The 21,718-nt window shown below is 36.1% G+C and overlaps 3 protein-coding genes across 6 annotated transcripts in view; 1 reads left to right on the top strand and 2 right to left on the bottom strand.

The window, feature by feature from the left end:
- The window catches only part of klf8 (Kruppel like factor 8), a 75,164-nt gene extending 71,343 nt beyond the window's left edge, over nucleotides 1–3,821 (bottom strand). Inside the window, exons 1-3 of one of the 2 annotated variants that reach the window (XM_008428486.3) lie at nucleotides 3,734–3,821; nucleotides 3,526–3,593; nucleotides 1,808–1,919 (exon numbers count right to left, since the gene is read on the bottom strand). In XM_008428486.3, coding sequence (XP_008426708.2) covers nucleotides 1,808–1,919; nucleotides 3,526–3,560 — 147 coding nt within the window. In that variant the 5' untranslated portion in view covers nucleotides 3,561–3,593; nucleotides 3,734–3,821. The remainder of the gene's footprint in view (nucleotides 1–1,807; nucleotides 1,920–3,525; nucleotides 3,594–3,733) is intronic. The other variant, XM_008428488.3, reaches the window with a different exon arrangement.
- rbm41 (RNA binding motif protein 41) lies at nucleotides 3,517–11,616 on the top strand. Of its 2 annotated transcripts, none has more exons than XM_081615810.1 (7): nucleotides 3,517–3,615; nucleotides 5,508–5,624; nucleotides 6,866–7,070; nucleotides 7,150–7,354; nucleotides 9,552–10,006; nucleotides 10,104–10,251; nucleotides 10,467–10,566. In XM_081615810.1, the coding sequence occupies exons 1-7, from the start codon at nucleotides 3,608–3,610 to the stop codon at nucleotides 10,478–10,480; spliced, it is 1,152 nt and encodes a 383-aa protein (XP_081471936.1). In that variant the 5' UTR covers nucleotides 3,517–3,607; the 3' UTR covers nucleotides 10,481–10,566. The 2 variants fall into 2 exon arrangements, with proteins under 2 accessions (XP_081471936.1, XP_008426707.2); XM_008428485.3 differs by lacking the exon at nucleotides 10,467–10,566 and adding an exon at nucleotides 11,341–11,616 and having other exon boundaries at nucleotides 3,518–3,615.
- A 2,087-nt stretch (nucleotides 11,617–13,703) lies between these two features.
- Nucleotides 13,704–20,765, bottom strand: cldn2 (claudin 2). 2 transcript variants are annotated; one of them, XM_008428491.3, is made up of 3 exons: nucleotides 20,371–20,765; nucleotides 18,281–18,369; nucleotides 13,704–16,340 (listed from the first exon to the last, which is right to left on the bottom strand). In XM_008428491.3, exon 3 carries the CDS (start codon nucleotides 16,314–16,316, stop codon nucleotides 15,498–15,500), a length of 819 nt encoding a protein of 272 aa, XP_008426713.1. In that variant the 5' UTR covers nucleotides 16,317–16,340; nucleotides 18,281–18,369; nucleotides 20,371–20,765; the 3' UTR covers nucleotides 13,704–15,497. The 2 variants fall into 2 exon arrangements, with proteins under 2 accessions (XP_008426713.1, XP_008426712.1); XM_008428490.3 differs by lacking the exon at nucleotides 20,371–20,765 and having other exon boundaries at nucleotides 18,281–19,677.
- Between the last annotated feature and the right edge of the window lie 953 nt (nucleotides 20,766–21,718).

Raw genomic sequence — 21,718 nt, 5'->3', positions numbered from 1 at the left:
CTTTGGCCTACATGCAAAACATCACCAAAAAAACACCATCTTTAAAGTGAAAAGCAGTGGCAGCATCATGCAGGCGGGTGGATCTCTAAAAGCAATTTAAAGAGACCAACTAACCTAACACTCATGACAACAATGCTACTTCACTGTGCAGCCTTCTCACTGGTCTAATGCATGTAAATCAAACAAACAACTCATAAGTAGGATACCAATTCAACCGTCTGAATCAGCAGTGTTGGAGGAAAAAAATCATCTATAAACACAAGTGTCTACTCCACTCCTCGAGATACAGTGTCCTAAAACTTTAGATGTTTTTTTAGAGTCTGGACATCAGTTGTCCACCGCTGGTTGAAATGAAAGCACATTTACTTTGTAGAATGGCCCAGTCAAAGTGCAGGTCCAAAACCAGTTGTGGTGAGACTGGAAAGCTGATGTTACCCATCCAATCTGACTGAGATAGAGTTATATTGCAAAGGAGAACGGACATAAAATAGCAATTATGCACTAATTTCTGACATAAATTCCCAATATAACCCTTTCAGAAAATGTAATCAAGAAATCAATTTTATTAATTAGCTGAATTTTTGACTATTGATGATTAAATTTTTTGGAAAATCTGCATTTTTTTTTCACCAATGTACTCCTTGTGTTTTCATAGAGTGATGTCAGCGCCCCAGGGCGGCCATCTTGTTTTGCAGCTTCTATTTATCTGGACTTTAAATGTTAAGACCGGATTACAATTTTTTTTTTAATTACAAGAATAAGAATAAGGCTGTAATATTAAGAGAATAAAGTAGTAATGTTATGAGAACTCCAACATGAAAAATAACTAAATTTGAAGTTATACTTTGGTATAGGTTTTACATATAAGGAAATGTTTCATATTTTAAAACATCAGCATCAAATTATTATTAGTAGCAGGACTTTGAAACGATTGAGTTAAGGATTAAGTCTATTTTGAAGAAAGAGTCACACGGACTGACCTGGCCACATCAGTCCTACCAGCTTTTTTCTTATTAAAATTACTTAAACTTAAGTAATTTTAAGTTTAAGTACCTCTGATAAAGTTGCATCTTTATTATGACTATATTGTTGTAATAAAACAAAAAAAAATATGATGAACATAGCCTGCTCATAATCTGTTGAACAACACAGAATGGATGACTGGAATGAAACCCACTTTTAAAAAACATTGTCATTTGTAATTTATTGTTTAGAATTTTAAAAAATCAGATATGGTATATAAAAAAAAAAAAATCTAAGATTTTATGTTTAAGCAATGTCGCCCAGCCCTACTTTTTAGCAAGGTGCTACAGAACTGATGGTACAGAGAGTACCTGGAGGCAGTGCACCTGGCTGCTTCCCATGGACGTTTGCAAAAGAGGCCACTGGCCCTTTAAAAGCTAAGATGGTGTCCTGCAAGCTGCAGAAGCTACCTTCCGTTTCCTTCCTGCTTCCCTGGGATCTCGGAGCATTTAAAATTGAACCTGAACTACCGTCACACACACACATACAGAGAGACACACACACACACACAGAGAGAGGGGGGTGCAGAAGCTTCCGTGTTTTAGCGTGGAAATGACAGGACTCCCCTGTATGATGCACTTGCAAATGCAATGAGGTTACAAAACTCCTCCGCTGATTGCAGAATAAAAAGGATGCGCGTGGCTGCAGCAGACACAGCTTACTGACATTTAAATGATCAGACACATGTTAGGCTGACATGTCAACTCTGCTTGTGTACAGGCAGATCATCCACAAAGGCAGATGTCACTGTTTGTTCCTCTGACCAGGAATAAGGTGCACTTACTTTCTTGTTACGGGTCTCCGTGTGCATCTCGGTTGCCGGAGCGGTGCAGCGGCGGAGGGGTGGAGCAGCAGGAGCAGGAGGGGGTCGATCGGGGCTTTGGGTGTAGCAAGAACTGTCAGAGGGGAGACAGGAGGTTTGCTCTTTTTTTGGGGCGGTGCTATTTTTTTTTTTTTTTTCCACCTTTACTGTGAATTTTCGGGATATATAGGAACACCGATCCCCGCCTCTTCCAGTGTGTCTTTTCAGTTCATGTCCGCAGCAGCGTCGACGGCTCCCTGAGCTTCATCCCCCCAAAACAAAAATCAGAAATACGGCCGGGGCTTCCTGCGTCTCTCCCTCTCTCTGAGTCGGCTTGTTGTTGCCGTGTATTCAAGGGCTGGGCTCTCTCTCTCTGCCTTTTCCTCCTCCGCCTCTCCCTGCTTGTGACCCCACCCTGCGTCCCCACCCCTCATCTCTCTGTCAGTCAGCAGAGCTGCAGCCCTGCAGAGGAGCGGAGCCGAGCCCGATCGAGCCGGACCGGACTGACCAGGGCCCGCTGCACAATCCCTCTTCAAATGCTAAGAGAGAAGGGGGATAATGCATGCAATGTGTAGCTCATGCAGCCCCTTAATAGCATGCAGCGCCCATGTCACCTTACTGACGTCATGCCGAGAGCTAATTGAGGCCGCTCGTGGGTGCGGAGGGTGTGGACACATCCGACAAAGCTTCACCTTTGACAGATAAAACACTCATACAGACGAAAGAATAGTCGCAAGAGCCGAATATTCTTAAATATATTTAGTTATGAGACGAATATTTACATAAATAAAATTATAAAATTGGAAATACAGACGTACATACGTCACATTATCTTTTAAAAAATGTAGATTGACGATTATTTTATAGTATATTTAGTTTCTGTTTTTATGTGTAAATATATATAGGATAACTAATTAATGTCATTATTGTTAAAGGTTATGATAAAATTTATATGACATTTAGGAAAAAAAATAGAAAACATTTATTTAGAAGAAAAAAATGTATACATTTTTTTAAAGAAAATTAGTAATTATTTAAACTTTATTTTTAAACTACCTTCTGTCAAATAATTGAGTTGTAAGTTGAATGGTGTCTGTATTATCAAGATGTTTATGTGTATTTGCCAGACAGTTTAAATAGTTTTACGATAAATAATTTGCTAAAAATTATATGGCTTTATTAAAAATATAAATAATAGTTGGAACATTTAATATCTTGTTAAATTTTTGTCACATTTTGTATTTATTGTTTTTGGAACAGTGATTTTTAAAGGGTTATAAAGAAAAATATATGTTTAACACAGTAATTTGTTATTTTAAGCCTTTTGGTCCTAGAAAGAAAACAGCCATTACTAATGAAAGACGGGTTTATAGGCACACCTCTAGAAAAGCAAGGTGTGGCGCCTGGATTTTAATCGTCTTTATTTCCTCGTACATATTTTGTCGCAGCAGAAATGAAAATATGTAGGCTTGTCAGGACTTATTTTGATTTCTACATAGGCGAAACGTGGAAACAATAGAGGTTTTTAAGAAATTCAATTATAACTTTTGTTATATATTATTATTATTATTATTATTATTTGATGAAATAATACATGTATTATTTCATCAAAAAAACAACGTTTCATTTTGTCTTCTAAATCCCTCTCACTTAAGTTATCTACAGATTAATTTTTCCACTACTGTAAAGATAAAACCAACCTTATGTAGTTGAACACGTCGAAATTCAACTGCATTTCCCATAATTCCTTGTTTCCGGATTCGGAAATCTGAAACGGGAAACATGCGAAGGTAAACAACACTTTCTGTGTGAGATACAGTTGTTTTTTTAAAGCATTTCCTTTAGCTTGACTAAAAAACATTTGGTTTTAGTTTCACTTTAATCTCGAAATTGTGTGAAAATGCAGACCTAGAGCTGTTGTTTTAGCTGTTGCGTCGCTTAGTTCGTCATTTTCCTCTTGTTGTCATGGAGATAGCGCCGCCGTTCCAAGCTAGCAGTTATGTGTTTAACTGTTTATAACGGTTTTATTTGAACATAAGTTAAGTTTTACCGTGTACTGTTGTGGTTAGTGCTCACACAGACTTTCTGCTGCACAGCTTGTTTCTATCCAGACCTCGGAGGTTGTTTATTTCGCATAAAATGGGAAACGTAACAGAAAATGAAGCCGAAGCCACGATCTGTCCACCACTGTGCTTCACTGTTGGGAGGTTTTATACATCCACATTTTGGGCTAAATATCTCCAAATGTCATTGTTTCAGAAGCCTTTTGGGTGCTTTTCAGTCTCATAGGAACTGAAATTCCCTTGTGAATAGATTTTTTAATTGTAGAATGAATAAAAATAACATTGTATTGGTAATTGCCTTATAACTCTTCCCAGATTTGTAGGCATTGACCATTGCTTTTCAATGGCAGTTGACTAAATCCCTGTTTTTGTAGAGATAGTCAAACTTCCTGTTGATGATTTAATCAATGGCATTTCATTAGCATCAGCTGACTGCTCCTTTCCCTTTTAATTGACAATGGTTGTTTCCCCAAGGTCATCTATGTTGTCTTTTCTTCTTTCCCCTGTTAAGTACTAGCAATCTACTTTGGTTTTTCCAAAGCTGCACTTACATTGAAACCAACATAGTTGGAGCAGCTCTGTTTATTTAGTTCTGATTTGTAAGGTTTTATTCATAATTTTATTTGTTTGAATTATTGCTTTTTTTGGATAATTTTTCCCTCTGGTTTTGGATGGTATTCAGCTGAGGAGACTATTTCCTCTTACTAGTAGGACATTTGTTATGTTGCATAACAGTGGTGACAAGGTGTTGTGTTTACAATTTTTTACATTGAAGTAAACAATTCAAAAGAATATTTGCTTCCTGGATTTTTTACTTTAATGATAATCATGTCACAGGACACTTTTATGGGCAGTAGGAGTTGGTTATATAAACTTTTTAAAAAATTGTATCATAATCGTTTGTGGTATTTGTCCTAACAAAGATATTGGGGGCGATGCAATATTCAGCACAATTTTTATTACTTTCAATCAGATATAAAACACAAATATGATAAACCTACCCATTTTATTAGCAAGTTCAATTTATGTTAACCATTTAAGAAACAAGAAAACTGTTCAAAAAACATATTCATAATCATTTCAGAGTCCTCCATGTTACTCAAGTGTCTGATTGCAGAAAGAAATGCATGCAAATGTTGCTACAATTGGTTCCAGATGTAAATATATAATATTTTATCGCTGTCTTCATGATGGAGATAAACATATAAACACATCAATAAGTGTCTGAGTGGCATCAAACCTCAAAGGGTCAACCAGTGTTGTGCTGTTTCTATCTTTATTTCTGTTGGTTTTGCAGCAATTCATAAATTGCGAAACCTAAATAATGTTTTTTAATGAAAAAAATAATTTGGACATCTCCTTATATATTTAATAAATCAGTTTGAGCAATTTACACTTTGCTCAGGAAGTAATGCTTCTTGTTCATGAAAAAAAAACTTTCCATAATATATAAGACATTTATAACCAAAACAAAGTCCACTCTTAATGCTCTTCTTCTAAGTCTTGTGTTGTTGCACAATTTCCAACCACGTGTGGCGTGAGAGATGATTGCAACACCATTGTGTTATGATTCAGTGTCTGCGTCATCAAGAGTCCTGAGTATTGACGTGTCTCCTCAGAGTGAGCCGGAGAACCTGCGAGGAGGGCCCCCTGCTGGAGGAGCAGGAGACAGAGGGCCAAAGGCAGCTGCACAGCCTGCTGCTACAGCAGCTCCACACCGGCGTCGACGTTGACCGGTCAGAAACTGCCTGTTTATGTTTGTTTACCAAAAAATTTGGATCAAGGCTGTAGGTTAGCTGAGACTTTCTCTTCACTCTACAATTTATTATTAAGTCATATTTTCCCCCTAGTTTACATGTTGATGGGTTTTTCTTTAATAAGGCAAGCTTTTGCATTTTGATAAGTCCAAAATTAGCATTTCTTTAGTTTTTATTGTTGCTGTCATGATGACACTTTAGAGTGACCATTAACAGTAGTGCATTGATCAGTGTTGGAGAACTTGGACAAGCTGCTAGGCGTCATAGTCTGGACTGATATATAAATCATTCATCTTCAGTCCAAGCTATCAAATATTGAGATAATGAAATATTGAAGCTCTTAATGTGAATGTTACGTGGAGTAATTGTGATAAACCATTATCACAAACAAAGATCTACATAATAACATTTTCTTACTTTTTTTTTTCAAAAACCAAGATTAATTTATTGTTTTCTCAAAAAATGATAAGATCATTGTTATGACAAATCTATCTTAATATTACAAAGATAGTTGTAATTGTGTTTTCTTAGTCAATAAGCATTAATATCTCATTACTTTGAGATAATGAGATAATAAAGCTGTTTTCTAAACAAAACAATCTTTCTAGCTTGTTATTTTAAGGTAGCGACATTAATGGACCTGTTATTGTGAAAAGAACAAGTTTGATTTCTCACTATGTTGAGATAATAAATACAACTATTTTCATGGCAAATATGAAGTTAACTTTTTATTAACTGATCTTGCCAAGTTATTTTTGAGCATTTACATAAAATATTGTTTTATTAAGCTACGTCATAACAGTCCTTAAAAGGTCCTAAAATGTCTATAATTGATCTTCCTCATACTGCCGATATATAGATGTATTTTTTGACTTTTCGTACTTACAAGGTCATCAGTTTAGTCTGTTTTGTTGGAAGTTTTTACAATTTTGAGTTAAATTTTGGCTCTCCTTCTTGATGTGCTACAAGGTGAATTTAGACACACATTTGGATAAACACGCCAATCAAACGCTCTGCTATGTGTCCCACAGAGCAACATGGAGAACCTAATTACTCTTAGCCCTCAGGGCTACAGGATCTTACTGAGTTATCTCTCCTTGTAAAACATCTGAGGCACACATTCAGACCGTTCAGTTGTGAAGCCAAATGTCTTTGAGTTTCCCTGCAGCTGCAGGTAACGAGTGTTTTTACGTCACTTTGAAACCAGCGCCGTCTTACAGATGTGTAGCAAAGAGGCAGTGCTTCGCCCCAGCGTCACTCTATCGGCCGTTTGGGGAGCAGGCAGCAGGAGTGAGGAGCCTCTCCCAGTTTCAGGCTCTGCAGGATGGGGAGAAGGAACTGGTTGGCCTGCAGGAACTGGGACTCACTGACGCTGAGATCCAGCTGTGGCAGAACAGAGACGCACCAGACATTTCAGGAGACAAGGTTGCCTCTGAGAAATAAAAAAAAAACTTTTAGGTAACTTTCAGAGACCAAACTGGCTGAACCTCGTCATGTCTCACAGTCCAACGGTGTGTGTGCGGCTCCGGACGCGAGGCGGCAGCGTCTGCAAGCGATCAGGAACAAGATCGAAGCCAGAGCGGAGCTGCTGTCCCGACCGCAGCGCTTCTCCGCCAGCCAACCGCTCTCACGCCGGGAGATGGAGATCGAACAAGCGCTGTTCCAGGGGACCGACCGGCTGGGTTTCCTCACAGCTCTCTACCACCGAGGTACTATTCAGCAATATAAATCAAATAAATCAATTAATCGCAAGATAAACTGAAATAAGTGCAATCATTTTCATTTCAAAGAGATGCTCCCCTTTAATATAGTTGGAACTGCCATTTTAAGAAACGCTGCAAATATTTGACACCAAGTATGAAGTGGTTAGTTTGCACTACCTGCCACTTTTGCCTGTTTTCTTTGTCTAAGGTGAATGATTATAATTTTTTGATTTGCAGCTTTGGTTAGAGAGACTTCATAATCCATTTTTACTGTTGTTGTTTTGGTTGATTGTGGGTAGACCTGTCACAGTAAGCAAGAAATCAATTAATCACATTAGAAATTAAAACAAGCTTTATCATTTCCTTTGGCACAATTTATCATGTTTCTTGTGCCTCTCTCTTTCTATCAATACCTGGATGACAAAATTCTTCAGTCTGGTGCTTTTGGTCGCAATCAGCCCTTTTTTGAAGGGCAGTTTTGTTTACAGAGACTTAATTCATTTTGGGTTTCTGTTTTCTTCATTTATTTTGGGTTTTTAAATTGTCTTCTAGTTCCAGTGACAAATGTTCATTACAATTTAAAGTTTGCTAATATTTTAGAATGTTTTCATGCATTAATATGTCAGTACTAAATGGTCTCAAAAAACAATGTTATTGTTGATCGCAATAACTTCTGGGAATTTATTGTCCAACAAAATTTGTTATCGTGACAGATCTATTTGTTTATTTTGGATATTTAAAATGCAAGTATTCTTTAGAAATTAAAGTTTTTTTCTTTATTGTTTATTTTAAAATTTGTCATTGTGACAGGCCTAAGCAAATGTCAACTGAGCCGTCAGAGAAGAGAGGTGAAATTACTGTAGATTTCACAGAAGAACTTTTGTCCCAAACCAAGCTCAAACAATGTTGAATTCTTGATTTTCTGCTTTAAAATGACGTTTCTGAAAAGGTGGAATTATGTTTTCTCTCTTCCAGGCTTTAAATTACACCCTTCACACGTCTTCAGTGCATTTATAGAAGTCACATGTAGAGATTTTCTTTGTCTAATTTCCTGCTGGGAGCTGCTCTTTGTCTCCCTGTCAATTCGCTTCATTCTTCGGCTTTTTCAGTTATTCTGCACATCTGGTTATCCTAAAATAGACTCTATAATGTTTTAGATACAAGTTAAGTAAAGAAAAAGAAGAAAACTAGATATGTTTTCCTTTAAATGAACACAACTAACATCAGGGTATTGTATTAGGATGTTACGTGATAGGCCATTTGTATTTGGTCTCATTGAGTAAAGACAGTTGAAATATCACTTAAATGTCGCAATAATGAGAAAATTTAGTAAATAACATAACTAATGCCTTCAAAATCAGAAGTTTACATAGACAATTGATGAATGTCTCTTTAAGCAATGAAGTAAAGGTCTGATGATGATGTCATGGCTTTGGAAACCTATAATATGCCGGTTCTGACTGGAGGAACAGGCCAGAACTCCAGAAAACTATGGTGAGAAGCATGAGAGAAACCCAAAACATTTGACCCAATCATACACAACGCTACCAAATACTGAGGAAACATACGTAAACTTCTGATTTCAAAGATGTTAATAAATTAATCTCTAACATATTATTTTGCTCATTTTAGAACTTTGGTTACAAGAAAAGATGGGGCAAGTTGATTAGATTCCTTGAGAACAATTAGTGTAGTATGAATCATAGACTTTTGAAAATGTTGTCTCATGCTTGTAACGTTTTCTACCTTTATGTGAACATGAATGTGAATTTCCACACATATTTCCATTGTTCTGCTTGATAAATAGAAAACAGTCAATAAAGACTGAATTGATAAAAAAAAGAAAAGCAAAGTCATTTTGGTAATTCTAACCTAAAGCAACAGAAGTTTGGTCTGATTTGACTTCAGACAGAGAGGAAAATTAATCCATCTTCCAATCCACTCTGACCCCAGTACCTCAGGGGGAAAACGTCTTAATAGCATAATGCCACCACCACCGTGCTTTTCTACAGAGATGATTGTTCAGGGTAATGTCCATTGTTAGTTTCTCTCAGCCAAAAAAATACTATTTTGAAGAATGTTTTGGCTTCTTCTGAAGGATTTTGGTTGCACAGGAGTTTATTTTGGAATATTCTGTATTATCCAGTAGTTTGTGGTTGTAAAGTGACAGAATTGTCTTTGATGTGTGTTGCTTCCAACCCAGACGGCGACACGGAGGAGAGCCAGCAGGGGGCATCATCCTCTGACCCAATGGACTCGCTCTACAGAGATGTTCTGAGGTGTCAGAAACACATTTCACCAGAGGACTCTGAAGGACAACAAGCAGTGGGATCAGCATCTGCTGCTACATCTGACCAATCACAAAGCTGTCAGAGCCATTCACCTCTCCACGGGTCAGATCTGCAGAGCAAAGACACATCAGAGCATCGGCAGGACGGAGCAGAAACAAACCCACCAGCTCCTCCTGAACGGATAGATCTCAACCAGCAAATTGGCAGACTCGGCGGAGCATCGGGAGCAAAGTCAGGAAAACTGCTAACTGTCAGCGGGGAGATCAAGACGCTTCCAGACGAAGAAATCCTGAACAACCGTGAATCTGACGAGGGGATCCGGAGCATGGCACGGTTCCAAAACTACCAGCCGGGAAAACCTTCCAAGGCATTTTAATCCTTGTCTTATATGAAATGTTCAGAGGAACTTCCTGAATAACATCCTCATCAGCTCCTGTAACCCTGCATGTTTTGTCTCGCTGTAGGTTCTGTGTGTGAAGAACCTGAGTGCGCAGGCGTCCATCGCACAGCTGGTGGCGCTGTTCTCCAGATTTGAGCAGAAGGACGGGCCTCCAGTTGTTTACCGGCTGCTGACAGGAAGAATGAAGGGTCAGGCCTTCATCATGCTGCCAGGTGAGAACCGGTTTTACTTCCACGGAGGTGGGATCGAAGGAGTGTTCACATGTTGAACACTGAAGTACCAAAGTCCACAAAAATCCTGATAAAGTAGAGTTTGTGACCAAATCTTAAGCGATATTAGAGTTCATGTCTCATAAACTAACTGAGCCAAAACAGGAAGTGTTTAATCAGATGTGAGGAAAACAAAGATCTTTCATCTTTTTTCACAGAATATAAATCGTAGTACACTTCATGTAATAGAAGAGGGTCCTGCAGAAGATAGTAAGGGGAGCTGACTGGAAGTAAATCAAATGTGGTTCAGGGGTGTGCAAACTTATGCAACCAGGTGACTGATTTTATGTTTTGCATTTCCCCCTAAGAAATTTGTTAGCACAAGAAGATAAAATCAGTGTCTCTTATTTATGTTAAAATACCAGCAGCTGTGATTCTGGCAACCGCAGAATTTTACAACGCAAATATGGATTCTACCATGTTTGTTTTGTAAAATTCTGCCAACCACAGCTGACGTTTTTTTTACAGTGTATCTAGAAGTTAAAAAAGTGGGACCAAGAACTCAGCTTTGTGGAACCCCACAGAATGAAAAATCTGATGATGCATTTAAAAATCTTTTAACAACTAAAGACTTGTTTTAATTTTGATGTTGCTTATTGATTATCGCCTCCATTTTTTCCTGGTCATTATTGGACATTTCCTCAATGGATGTTTTCCTTTGACACCGGAAATTTAGCAATACTTTCTTTGAAATTATTGATTTTGATGTTGCTTGTATCAATGTTCATTGACAATTCCCAACAAATTATGTTATTTGTTCAATAGCAGCTCTATTATTAGGTTTTGGTTACAGATTATCAGAACCAGGCAGAAAATAAAAACCAGAATAAAGAGAAGAAAACAGGTTGGAAACGTCATTAGATTCAAATATCAGGCTTCAGTATCTTAATGTTAGCATGTTATACATTCCAAAGATATAATAAACTAACAATACTAGTGACTAGTGATACTTTTCTGTTTTTGTAGTAAATGAATAACCCTGTGCATATTCTTTTATGGATGTTTCCTTGTGTGTTTATTTTTCTGCGCCAGATACTGAAACAGCCCAAAATGCCCTGCGGTTGGTCCATGGATACCGGTTGCTCGGGAAACCTTTGGTGGTTGAGTTTGGCCGCGAGCGACAGGAAGAGGAGAAACAGATGGAGCAGGAAGGAGAGAAGGAGATGAAAATAAAAGAGCAAAGAAACACAACAGAAATCCATCAGACTTGTAAATAACAGCCTGTAAAACTGCACAACATGATATTTATGTCTCCCTGGGAAAAACAGAGTGGTGTGTGTTGTATTAATAAATCTTTGTTTTTTTACACATTGCCTCTTTTTATTGTTGGAGCATTTTCTCTTTGCTATAATATTTATATAATTATCTTATTGTCTTATGTAAATGTGACTAATACAAATAATCTGAAATCGTTAACTAGTGCAGAAGAGTTGATTTCTGATTTATTCCATATACATTTCATTCAAACAATTGTAGAAGATATGTTGTTTAATAATGTCTCTTTTTTTAGTTATTCCATTTATACATTTTCCATTTATATTTTTCAGTGTTTTTAGTAACTTTGTTATAAGATATCAAATATTTTCAAACCCAAGAGAGTTTTTAAGACCTTCTTGCCCTCTGGGTCTTGCATAAAAGAAACTTTTTATGCAGTTAACTTAAAAAAAAATATTACAATTCAGCAGTTTATTGATGTTGATGCTCTTGATATAAGTGGTGTAAAAACGCATCACTTCTTAGATTTATAATTCTCATTTGCAGCTCTGCAGATATGTGACAAATGTGTGCTCACAAGTCTCTGTGAAGTATTTTCAGGTCAAGTTTATCTTTCCCACAGTTGCACATGAACATAGTCCACTGATGTTCTCTGTTAGTTTCTGCTGAATGGGAGGGAGGCCAGGGGGCTTGGCTGCATTCAGGGCTCAGAATCAGGCTTGTTCATTCCTCCCATCGAACAAATTGTCCATGGAGAATAAATTGAATCCTTGTGTAATGAAAGGTTTGCAGACTGGAGTTTAAGAAACGTCTTTACAAATTTTCCTTGTAAAGAAATTAAGAAACTTAGCCAGTTTTCTCTAAATGAAGTAGAGCCTACACCACAAATTATCACCTAAAGTGTCAAAAAATAAGTTGTAATTTTTAAGAACAGCCTTTAAAACTACATTTTTGAAGCATTGTGGCTAAATTGAATTTGTGACCTGTTTGGCGAACTCAAACTACTCATTGATTGGAGTGAAGCGCGTCCTTTGTTTGTCTAAGCCTGTTTGTGTCTGTGTGCCGTTTGCCTTCAGTTCAGGGTTGTGATCTTTTTCTCATTCCGCTCAAAAGAAAACATCAGTCGAAACTCACCTGCTGCATCGCAAACACAAAAAAGCCGCCAACAAAAAGTCCATGTTGAAACAAGATCTTCACACCAACCGCTCAAGAAACAATTTTCAGCTAAAACGTCTGTAAATTTCTCTTTTTTTCTGTATAAAACACTAAAAAATTTAATTCAATTATCTTCCTTCTGAAGGAACCCATTTTTGAGTCTGATGATTTGAAAATTAATCACTGAACTGAGATTTCTCTACATCTTGTACAATTAAAACTTAATCGATTTCCATATTATTTATTTGTATTCTAAATAAAATTTGGAATTGTATTCCAAATTTTATTTAGAAATTGTATGTTTGAATCTAGTAATTTAATTTTCTTTGAATTGATTTCACTTTGAAAAACCATTAAAACAGTCCGTTTTAATGGTCAGTTTGCAATTACAAATAAGGTTGTGGGTGTTCTGTGGGGAATTTCTTGTTGTTTTGGGAGATTTGTGTGTCTATATGGTATACAACCATTTCCACAAAACACCTTAAAATAAATAACATTTTTCAATCCTGCAGCGTAATGTGGCTCGCCCCGGATTTTTCTAGATCTTGGTTTTCCGTTCTGCCTCTGCTATAATGTTTCAAAACTTTCTCCAGCTGAACAGAAGAAAAACTGAAGTCTTTATCTTTGGACTTAAACAGGAGTGATCAGGAGTCGGTACGCAGCTTCTGTTACGACAGCTGGGAACTAGTGATGAACTCAGACCTGAACTTTCAGAGACACATGAAGATAATTACGAAGTTGGCCTTTTATTTTGTAAAGCTCTTTGAACTGCCTTGTTGCTGAAATGTGATATAAAAATAAACTTGACATAGTATTTTGTCTGGATATGGGCTTGTTGGCAATTCCTTTAATTGGCTTCCACTTTTACACTTTTATCTTTTATCTGCACATAGGCTGCAAGAACCTTCCTTTTGAAGGCCTCAGCTCTGTGTTAGGTAAGTTGTAAGTTATAATACCTGCAGCTGTGGCTGTATGTGCAAAGCAAACTATGAGAGAAAAAATAAAGCAAGAATGTAAGAAGGATGTTGAATGCAATTTACCTTTATTTGTGAATAAAAAAGATGTGAATATTTTTGTCGTGTGTAAATTTGGCAAAGTGAATATAGTGAAAAGAGGAAAATGTAGTTTACATAATTACATATTCCCAAATACATTATACTGATACTTAAGAAACAAGCACTTTTACACATTTTCTTTTCTATTTAGGCCCACTAATACTTTGGCAATTTCGCTGGTTTCATATCAAAATGTCTCCTAACTGATAGAGGACTGAAGGGAAAGATTTCAAGGAGTTGAGATTAGTTGAGGTACTGAAACCCAATAAAAATCATAATTACAGCAAATATAAAATACTCATCAGCATTCATTTGGTGGTTGTTTGGTATCAGCATCCACAAACTGGACCCAAACGTTTCGCTTATATCGCTTATATAATAATTTATATATTAATGTGATATATTTTATTTTGGCTTACTTTACTTCTTAAACTGCTCTAACTAAAAAATTTTGAAAAGCAGGGCAAGATAAGGCTTTACTTTAATCTATTACCAATAAATGTTCAAGCTTCGTGAGGGAGGACATGATTTGAGGGGCAGCTTAAATTTAAAAGTTTTACCAGCATATACAGCAAGGTGCAGCTGAAGCAGTGTGAAGGCTTAAAACTGTTAAAATTATACATGGATGTTTCTTGTTTAGAATGAGGACAAGAACTGAATGTTAAATAGAATTATTGTATTACTATACATTTTTATTTAATTACATTTTTATTTAATTAGTAATGTAATTCATTAGTTGTTATTAACTGGCATTAATTAAGTAGATGAAAGATGTTTAAAGACAAAGTGGGTGGGATTATATAAGTTCCCAGCTGTATTTACAACTTTTCCAACAAGAAACTGATGAATAAGGATAAACAATTTATCATATCATTTATTATTTATTGTGAAAAGCTTCTTATGAGAATTTTTGATTTATCGTTGTCTCAATGTCAGTAAATTCAACTACAGTGTTCAGTTATGTGATTTAAATCACAATTTCCATATTTCAAATGGAAATGTTTTTTTGTTGTTGTTTTTTTAAGATCAATATTTGTGTTGAATTCTGTGCCATGCAGCTACCTAAAAAGGCAGTAAGTGGGAATTTTATAGCATACATTTTAATGTTATCACAATAATACCACAAATTACTGAGATGAAATTCTAAGTCCACATTGTCCACCCCTACTGATGAATCATACGCAGAGGGGAAGCCTTGAACATTTATTAATCTGCTGTTTATTTTTGCTGACTCTGCTTCGTTGTCTTTCCATCTCATTGCTTTGTTCTTGTAAAATGTCTGAAATAAACCTAAAAAAACACCTTGGAGATTTTGACATTATGAAATATTACCAATCATCCAGGAAATCCGACTTGAATCCAGTTGAATTGGAAAAAGAAGTTTTGTTCTTCGGTGGCCCTGAAGTGAAAACCACTTCAACAAATCTACAAATTTAAAAACACTACAACGTTAACTAGACACAATAAAAATAACAAATAAAAAAAACACAGCATTAACTCAGCACAATTACAAATTAGAAAACACAATGACTTTAACAAAACAGAAGCAGTAGGTCTGAGTGATTTGTTGATGAGGTTTGAACTTCAGGGCCACTGTACTTGTCCTTTAAAGAAACCACTTTTATCACAATGAAAATAACTTCATGGATACAATGAAGATAGCTTGAAAAGTCCACTAAAATGTTGCCTCCATATTCAATATTCAGTACCTTTACATATCTGAAGTTGTGTTTGGTGGTCAGTTCACGGAGTGCTGGAACCACATCACACATATCCTGTGATGTCATATCCTGCTGCAGTGGGCTTCTTAGCTCCTGGGGCTCCCTGAGCGCTGGACTCTGAGGTACTAGTACTTCGGACCATTGTCTGCGCCCTGCTGGATGTGTTGACAGCCCCCATTTGCAGGGTGGGGTGGCGGTAGGTCTGTGAAGTTGTCCGAGCGCCTGTGCCAGACACCCCAACTCCTACTGGGTACGGATATCCTAACCCGTGCCGCCTCCCCCGGCCGCCCTCCTCCTCCACACAGCAGGAGACGCTCAGCAGTCCACCACCCAGCATGGAGATGAGTGCGGAGGTCAGGCCGAGGTACAGGCACTCGCCGATCTCGTACTTCATGCCGGCCGGTATGTTTGGGCTGTAGAAGGTCTGGACGACCTCATGTGTGGTCCATGACACGGGTACCAGAGAGAGGAAACCTGCAGCAAGAAACAAAACCCCACCAGCTCCAGCCACACGACTCTTAACCGTCCCCGCGTTCTCCAAGCAAAGAGTGCACTGCATCCCTAGAGACGCTATGCCAATCGCAAGGACAGACAACACGACGGAGATGACCATGAGGGCGCGGGAAGCCTGGAGGTCAGCCGGCAGAGCCAGCATGGAGTTGTAGGTCTCACACTGGAAGGCCCCTGTGCTCTGATAGACGCACTCCATCCACAGGCCCCTCATGTTTGCCACAACCGTGACGATGTTAGAGCCGATGTGAGCAGAAATTTGCCAGTAGGGCAGCACCGTGGCGACCAGGGTTCCCAGCATGCCCAGGAGGCCCAAGAAGAAGCCCATCAGCTCCAGAGCTAGTGATGCCATGTCAACAGCAGCAGAGACGGAGATCTGACGGGAAGCACACAGAAGAAGTTCAAGCAGATGAAACCAAAACAAAATATGTCTCAATAAGTTCTTCACTGGAACAAATTGTAAGCTACAGGTTTGTGGATGCCAAAAACCACCAAGTGAATATTGATGAGTTCTTTATAAATGCTGTCATTAGGACTTTTAAGAGTTTTCTTTATGGTAGCTTTGATAGCATTGAGTTCTGTAAACTGATCTGCTGAACTCTGTTTAAAGAAAACAGAGAAGTTGACAAAATGTCAGCGGGCCTTATTACAGAAAGTTTTTGAGTATCTGTATAATGCCTTTGGTAATACGTGCATTTCAAATTACTTCTTTCCACTTTTCATTATTTCCACTTTGTTTGCCAAATATACACATAAGACAAAAATATTTATGTCTTTTTCATTTAAAAATAAAGGTAAATTACATCCAACATCCTTCTTATGTTGTTGCTTTAATTTTTCCTCTGATATACAGTGACAGGTATAACTTACTGATGCTGCTATAAAATAAGTAATTCCATCTTTTAGAAAGCTAACAGAGCTGTTTGAGGTTTTCAAAAAAAGATTATTGTGACTTTTGTGCAGATAAAAGTCTAAAAGTGTCTTAGGTCTGGGCAAAACCTAAAGTCCAGTTTATTTGTATAGCACATTTCAGCAACAAGGCATGTCAAAGAGAGTTACATCATAAAAACATCATACAGTCATACAATTATAAAAGCCAGCAATAAACATGTTTTATCAAATGCCACCATCAAAATCATCAATACACATCAAATATAAAGACCAATAGTTAGTAATCAAAAGCAACTCTAAACATAATGTTTTTTAGCCTTGATTTAAAGGAACTCAGTGTTTTGGCTGTTTTGCAGTTTTTTAGACGTTTGTCCAGATTTCTGGACTGTGTAAAAACTATTCTAGGAAAATGTTTTCTTTATTTTAGTATAGAACTAATCAGGTCCTAAGCGCATTCATGACTTTGTTTTTGTTTTTATTTCATTGCACAATTGTCTGAGCGTGCATGTCATCAGTAAATATGCAAACAGCTTGTGAAGTACCGTTTCAGATGGCAAGGAAGTTGATGTGCTGTTTACATTATGTATACAGGCAAGATGAAAATCATTTAAACCTCTACCACATTTAGATTTATAATTGTTTTCATTCAGTGGAGAAGTTTGTCAAGTAAAATATTCCAGTATTCCAGTTTTATTTACATTTTTAATAAAAAAAATAGACACGTCAGAAATTATTTATAACTTTCATAAAAATAAAATAAATGATTGCCATAATCCAGTTAATTACATTATAGATTATTATTGCTATAATTAGATTATAGCAATAATCTAATTAGCAATCCATTCATGACTAACATCAGAATAGAAATGAATACATTTTATAAAGAAGTAATTGTATGTGTCAATAATTATTTCCATCCATCCATGTTCTGTCCCACCCACTACTTTAAATGCTTAAGGCAAATGTAAAAGGAAATGAATTAATGATGTCTTGCTGCACACAATTATTAAATAAAGTATATTCTCTTAGAAATACGCATCTTTTCTATAATAATAATATAGTTAATTCTACTTTTATTTATATTTTTTCAATCATGGGTAATTTATGACACATTACATTTGTATTAAATATTTGAAGTATTCTAATACTGTGGTACTGTTAGACCTCCATATATTTAAATCTGTGACTGTTACTTTCTTTAGGGCAGATTATGTTTGCAGAAGTCTAAACTTTTTGCCAAATCATCTTTTTTTTCCTTTTGAGCAGCACGCATTAACGCCGATATGCTGACGTTCAAATCTTATTTCATGTCAACACTTTCAGAGTTCAAAGTCCTGTATTATATATATTGTTTCGTTCAGGAGTTACTGTTTCGCCTGAAAATACACCAATATGTTCCACATACATCCATTTTTCATGCATTACCTGAGATTTCTGCAGGTTAGGGGAGAGCCAGACTCTGAATTTGTTGAAGATTTGATTATGCTCCTTTGCTGCAGGTGGTGAAGTTGCAGCTGCAGATGATGAAGAGGCAGAAGGAAAAGATGTAGCCTGCAGCCACTGCAGATTGTGTCCACCACTGGTATTTCTATGTAACCTGCTGCTACTGCTACTCCAGTTGTGAAATATATTTTCTGCTTGCTGGATCAGACTCTGACTGCTTCCTCAGTCCTTAACACAGTGGCAGCTGTCGTGTTGCAGATGAATGGCACAGCCTGGATTAGACTAACGGAGTCAGGAAAACGCTTTTGGTACTAACTCTGTTGAAGAATGTATCCAAACCTCTGCATTTTACAAATGGTCCTCTTAAGAAAACAAAAAAGTGGAACAAGAAATCTTCCACATTGTTCTGTTGCTGTCTCTCATCTCTGTGTTGGTCAGATGCTCTGGTGTCTTTATTTAAAATTTGGGTCAGTGTCCCTCATTTAGACCTTCACCTAATGTCATGTACACACACACTGAAACTGTTGAATCTGATAGTGACTTGCATTCCTGCTGGCAGCCGGTTTAATCATTTTCTCATTTGGCATCTCTCCAAAACAAACCTTTGTTACAACATCAGCATTATTTTTGAACGAAAGCAAAAGCCTCAGTAACTTCCTGGGGGGGGGCAAAAATGACAATTATAGTTCATTGGTGATATTGACAATAACATGTCATATTTTAATTTTACCAGAAAACAATTATACATATACATATGTATTATGCAAAAACATCTGGGTAAATTTGAAATAAGTTAGCAATATTGGCTAAAAATTACAAGAAATTTTTCTTTTTCTTTTTTTGCTAGATTTTGCTCACTTGCAGCATGGCCAAACCTAAAGCTGCTATAGCTAGCTTGCCAGTTATATGTTTGAGTAGCTTATTGAAACAGGTACGTAGGTATTGAGGTATTGTAAGTATACTTATAATAACTCAATACACCATACAATAAAAACAAATAAACCTTATTTTTACTTATTTTACTTCAGCAAATCTTTAGATGGGAACTTAGCTTGCTAGCTCAAATTTTATTCTAATAATAATTTATTGATTTCCCCAGTACAGCTTTATGTCTAACAATACCCCTGATGTTTTGTTAGGTTTAAAGGTGATAATAACATTCTTTGATTTTATTGGAGGCTAAAAAGAGCATAATAACAAATAATGTCCTTATTAAAGGGTTCGTAAAAAACAAAACTGGAATGTTTTAAATTCCTGCTTTAAATATGACTATTTAAGGTCATCTTTAAAATATGACTTTCAATAGTCATATTTTAAAAGTCATATCCTAAATTTTACTGTTTTAGTTACATTTAGGAAAATTAATTAAGTAACTGTACAACTGGCTTTATCTATTTTTAACAGAATATTGAAAAGAGTTAACAAATATTAAATATTAATAAATTATTTTATCTCCTTATCTTACTTATTTTTTTTCACTTATAAGCATAATTACTTCTTAAATGAATGTAATTATAGTATACATTTAAATACCAGAGTTAAGTCAATGTTATTTATTGTAATTATGCATATTAACCACAAATATGTATAGTGTCGTAAACATACTAAAGCAATGTAGTCTCTTTCATTGTTTTTTGTTTATTTAGTAATTAAATTGTTAATGAGAGAAATAAATTAAATCTGAAGTAAACATTCTGCAGGTCAGTATCATCTATTAAAAATTCAAAAACAAACTTGAAAAGCAAAAAAGTAAGTCATATTAAACATTACATTTCTCCAGAAATACTGAGAATAATGTAAATCTCATGAATGTAAAATAGTTCTTCTCATATATTTTGTAAAAGTTTAATTTTTCAACTGAAATTTAACTGCTGATTTCTCTTTTTTGGCACATTTGACATTCCATACAAAACTGCTCGCAGGTTGCAATAATAAGATGTGAATTTACAACTCAGGCTGACAACAGACTTGGCAGCCTCCTGTACCTAATTAATTAAAATATGTTTGTCGGCTTGTCAGTTTCTAGAGGATAATAAAGGTGGAGAGAAATTCCATAAATAAACATTACATACCATGCTGGTGTATCCCAAGATGAGAGCAAGTGAAACTTCTCAGTTTTTGTTTTTTTTTTTTTTTATCATTAAAGTTTTTCCATTTCACAAATTCATTATTAGTCACTGGGGTTTGCTTCTGATTAAGTTCCCAAACTTGAGTCTTCAGTTTCTGATCCTTCCATCCAGGCCTCACATGGCCACATCATCATAATGGGATTAGGTTGTAATCCAGCCACTTCCCCTACAAAGCAGACTGAGAGGCCAACGTCCACACACTCTGAAACACTAAGCCATTATTATGAACCACAGAGAGGCATTATCTAGACACACTGCATATCAATGAGCCTGCTCAGGTCAGCTTGTGACCCTTTGTTATTATGTTGAAGCTGGCTGCTGGTCAGTTGCTGTAAATCAGAGAAACAAACATAAAATGTGAATTTGTTTGGTCTTGTACAAATGGTCTACCACATAAACGGCAAGAAGCTTGATGACATGAAGCTTGGTCCAATTACAATGTAAATATACTGTATATGTGTAGCTAAGATAATTTAATTGAGTAAACGTTACTAATCAATTTTTATTCTTTTAGTGACTAGATCTAATATTCATTTGATTTTCTGCTAACTTCCAATATAAATTTTGTGATTCTAAGATAAAATATATTTTATAATCTATTCTTTCCTTTCTTTTCTGTGATGTATGCAATTATTGTTCCCTGATAAATAGAAATTATTTTCAGAACTGATTTCCAAAGTATCTGGAGGGCTATCTAAAGCCATACTGAAAGCATTAGGCCCAATAAAGGTTCAGTATCTCTGGCTATTCACATTCAGCTCTGGTGTCCTAAATAAATGTTGAATATATTTATAGTCTTTCACTGGTCTTTAGTTCCCTCTAGTGGCCTTCATAAAAGTTACAGCCTAAAATCTCTTGAGAGGAAAACCATAATTTTCACTCTGCATAATTTTTAAATTAGTTTATTTTAAAGGAAAGTTGCTGATTAGTGGCTTTATTAGAAGACAGTACAGTGATTAACAGATATAGTCTCTAGACTAGTTATTTTAAACAATTTTTCTTTCAAAATGGTTTATTGATACTTAAACATTTAAAACATGGCATTGTAAGATCATACAGACATTCTTTTCTTTTACATTTTCACTTTTTTCCTAATAAACACAATAAAAACAATTTGCCAGCTAAATTAAACTAAAAGATGATAAGACAAGGACATTTAAAAAGTTTCTATGTGTTAAAAAGTTTTTTTAGACAACATTTCATTTGGAAACAAACAGAGAATGTTACTTTAACATTTGTAATTGTTTTTCTCACTCCACCAGTTAGCCTCTTATGTGCTTTTTCATAACTG

The sequence above is a fragment of the Poecilia reticulata genome, chromosome 14 (genome assembly GCF_904066995.2).
Source record: "Poecilia reticulata chromosome 14, P_reticulata-male-v2, whole genome shotgun sequence".
NCBI classification, from domain to species: Eukaryota; Metazoa; Chordata; class Actinopteri; order Cyprinodontiformes; family Poeciliidae; genus Poecilia; species Poecilia reticulata.
This window is presented reverse-complemented; position numbering and strand designations above follow the sequence as displayed.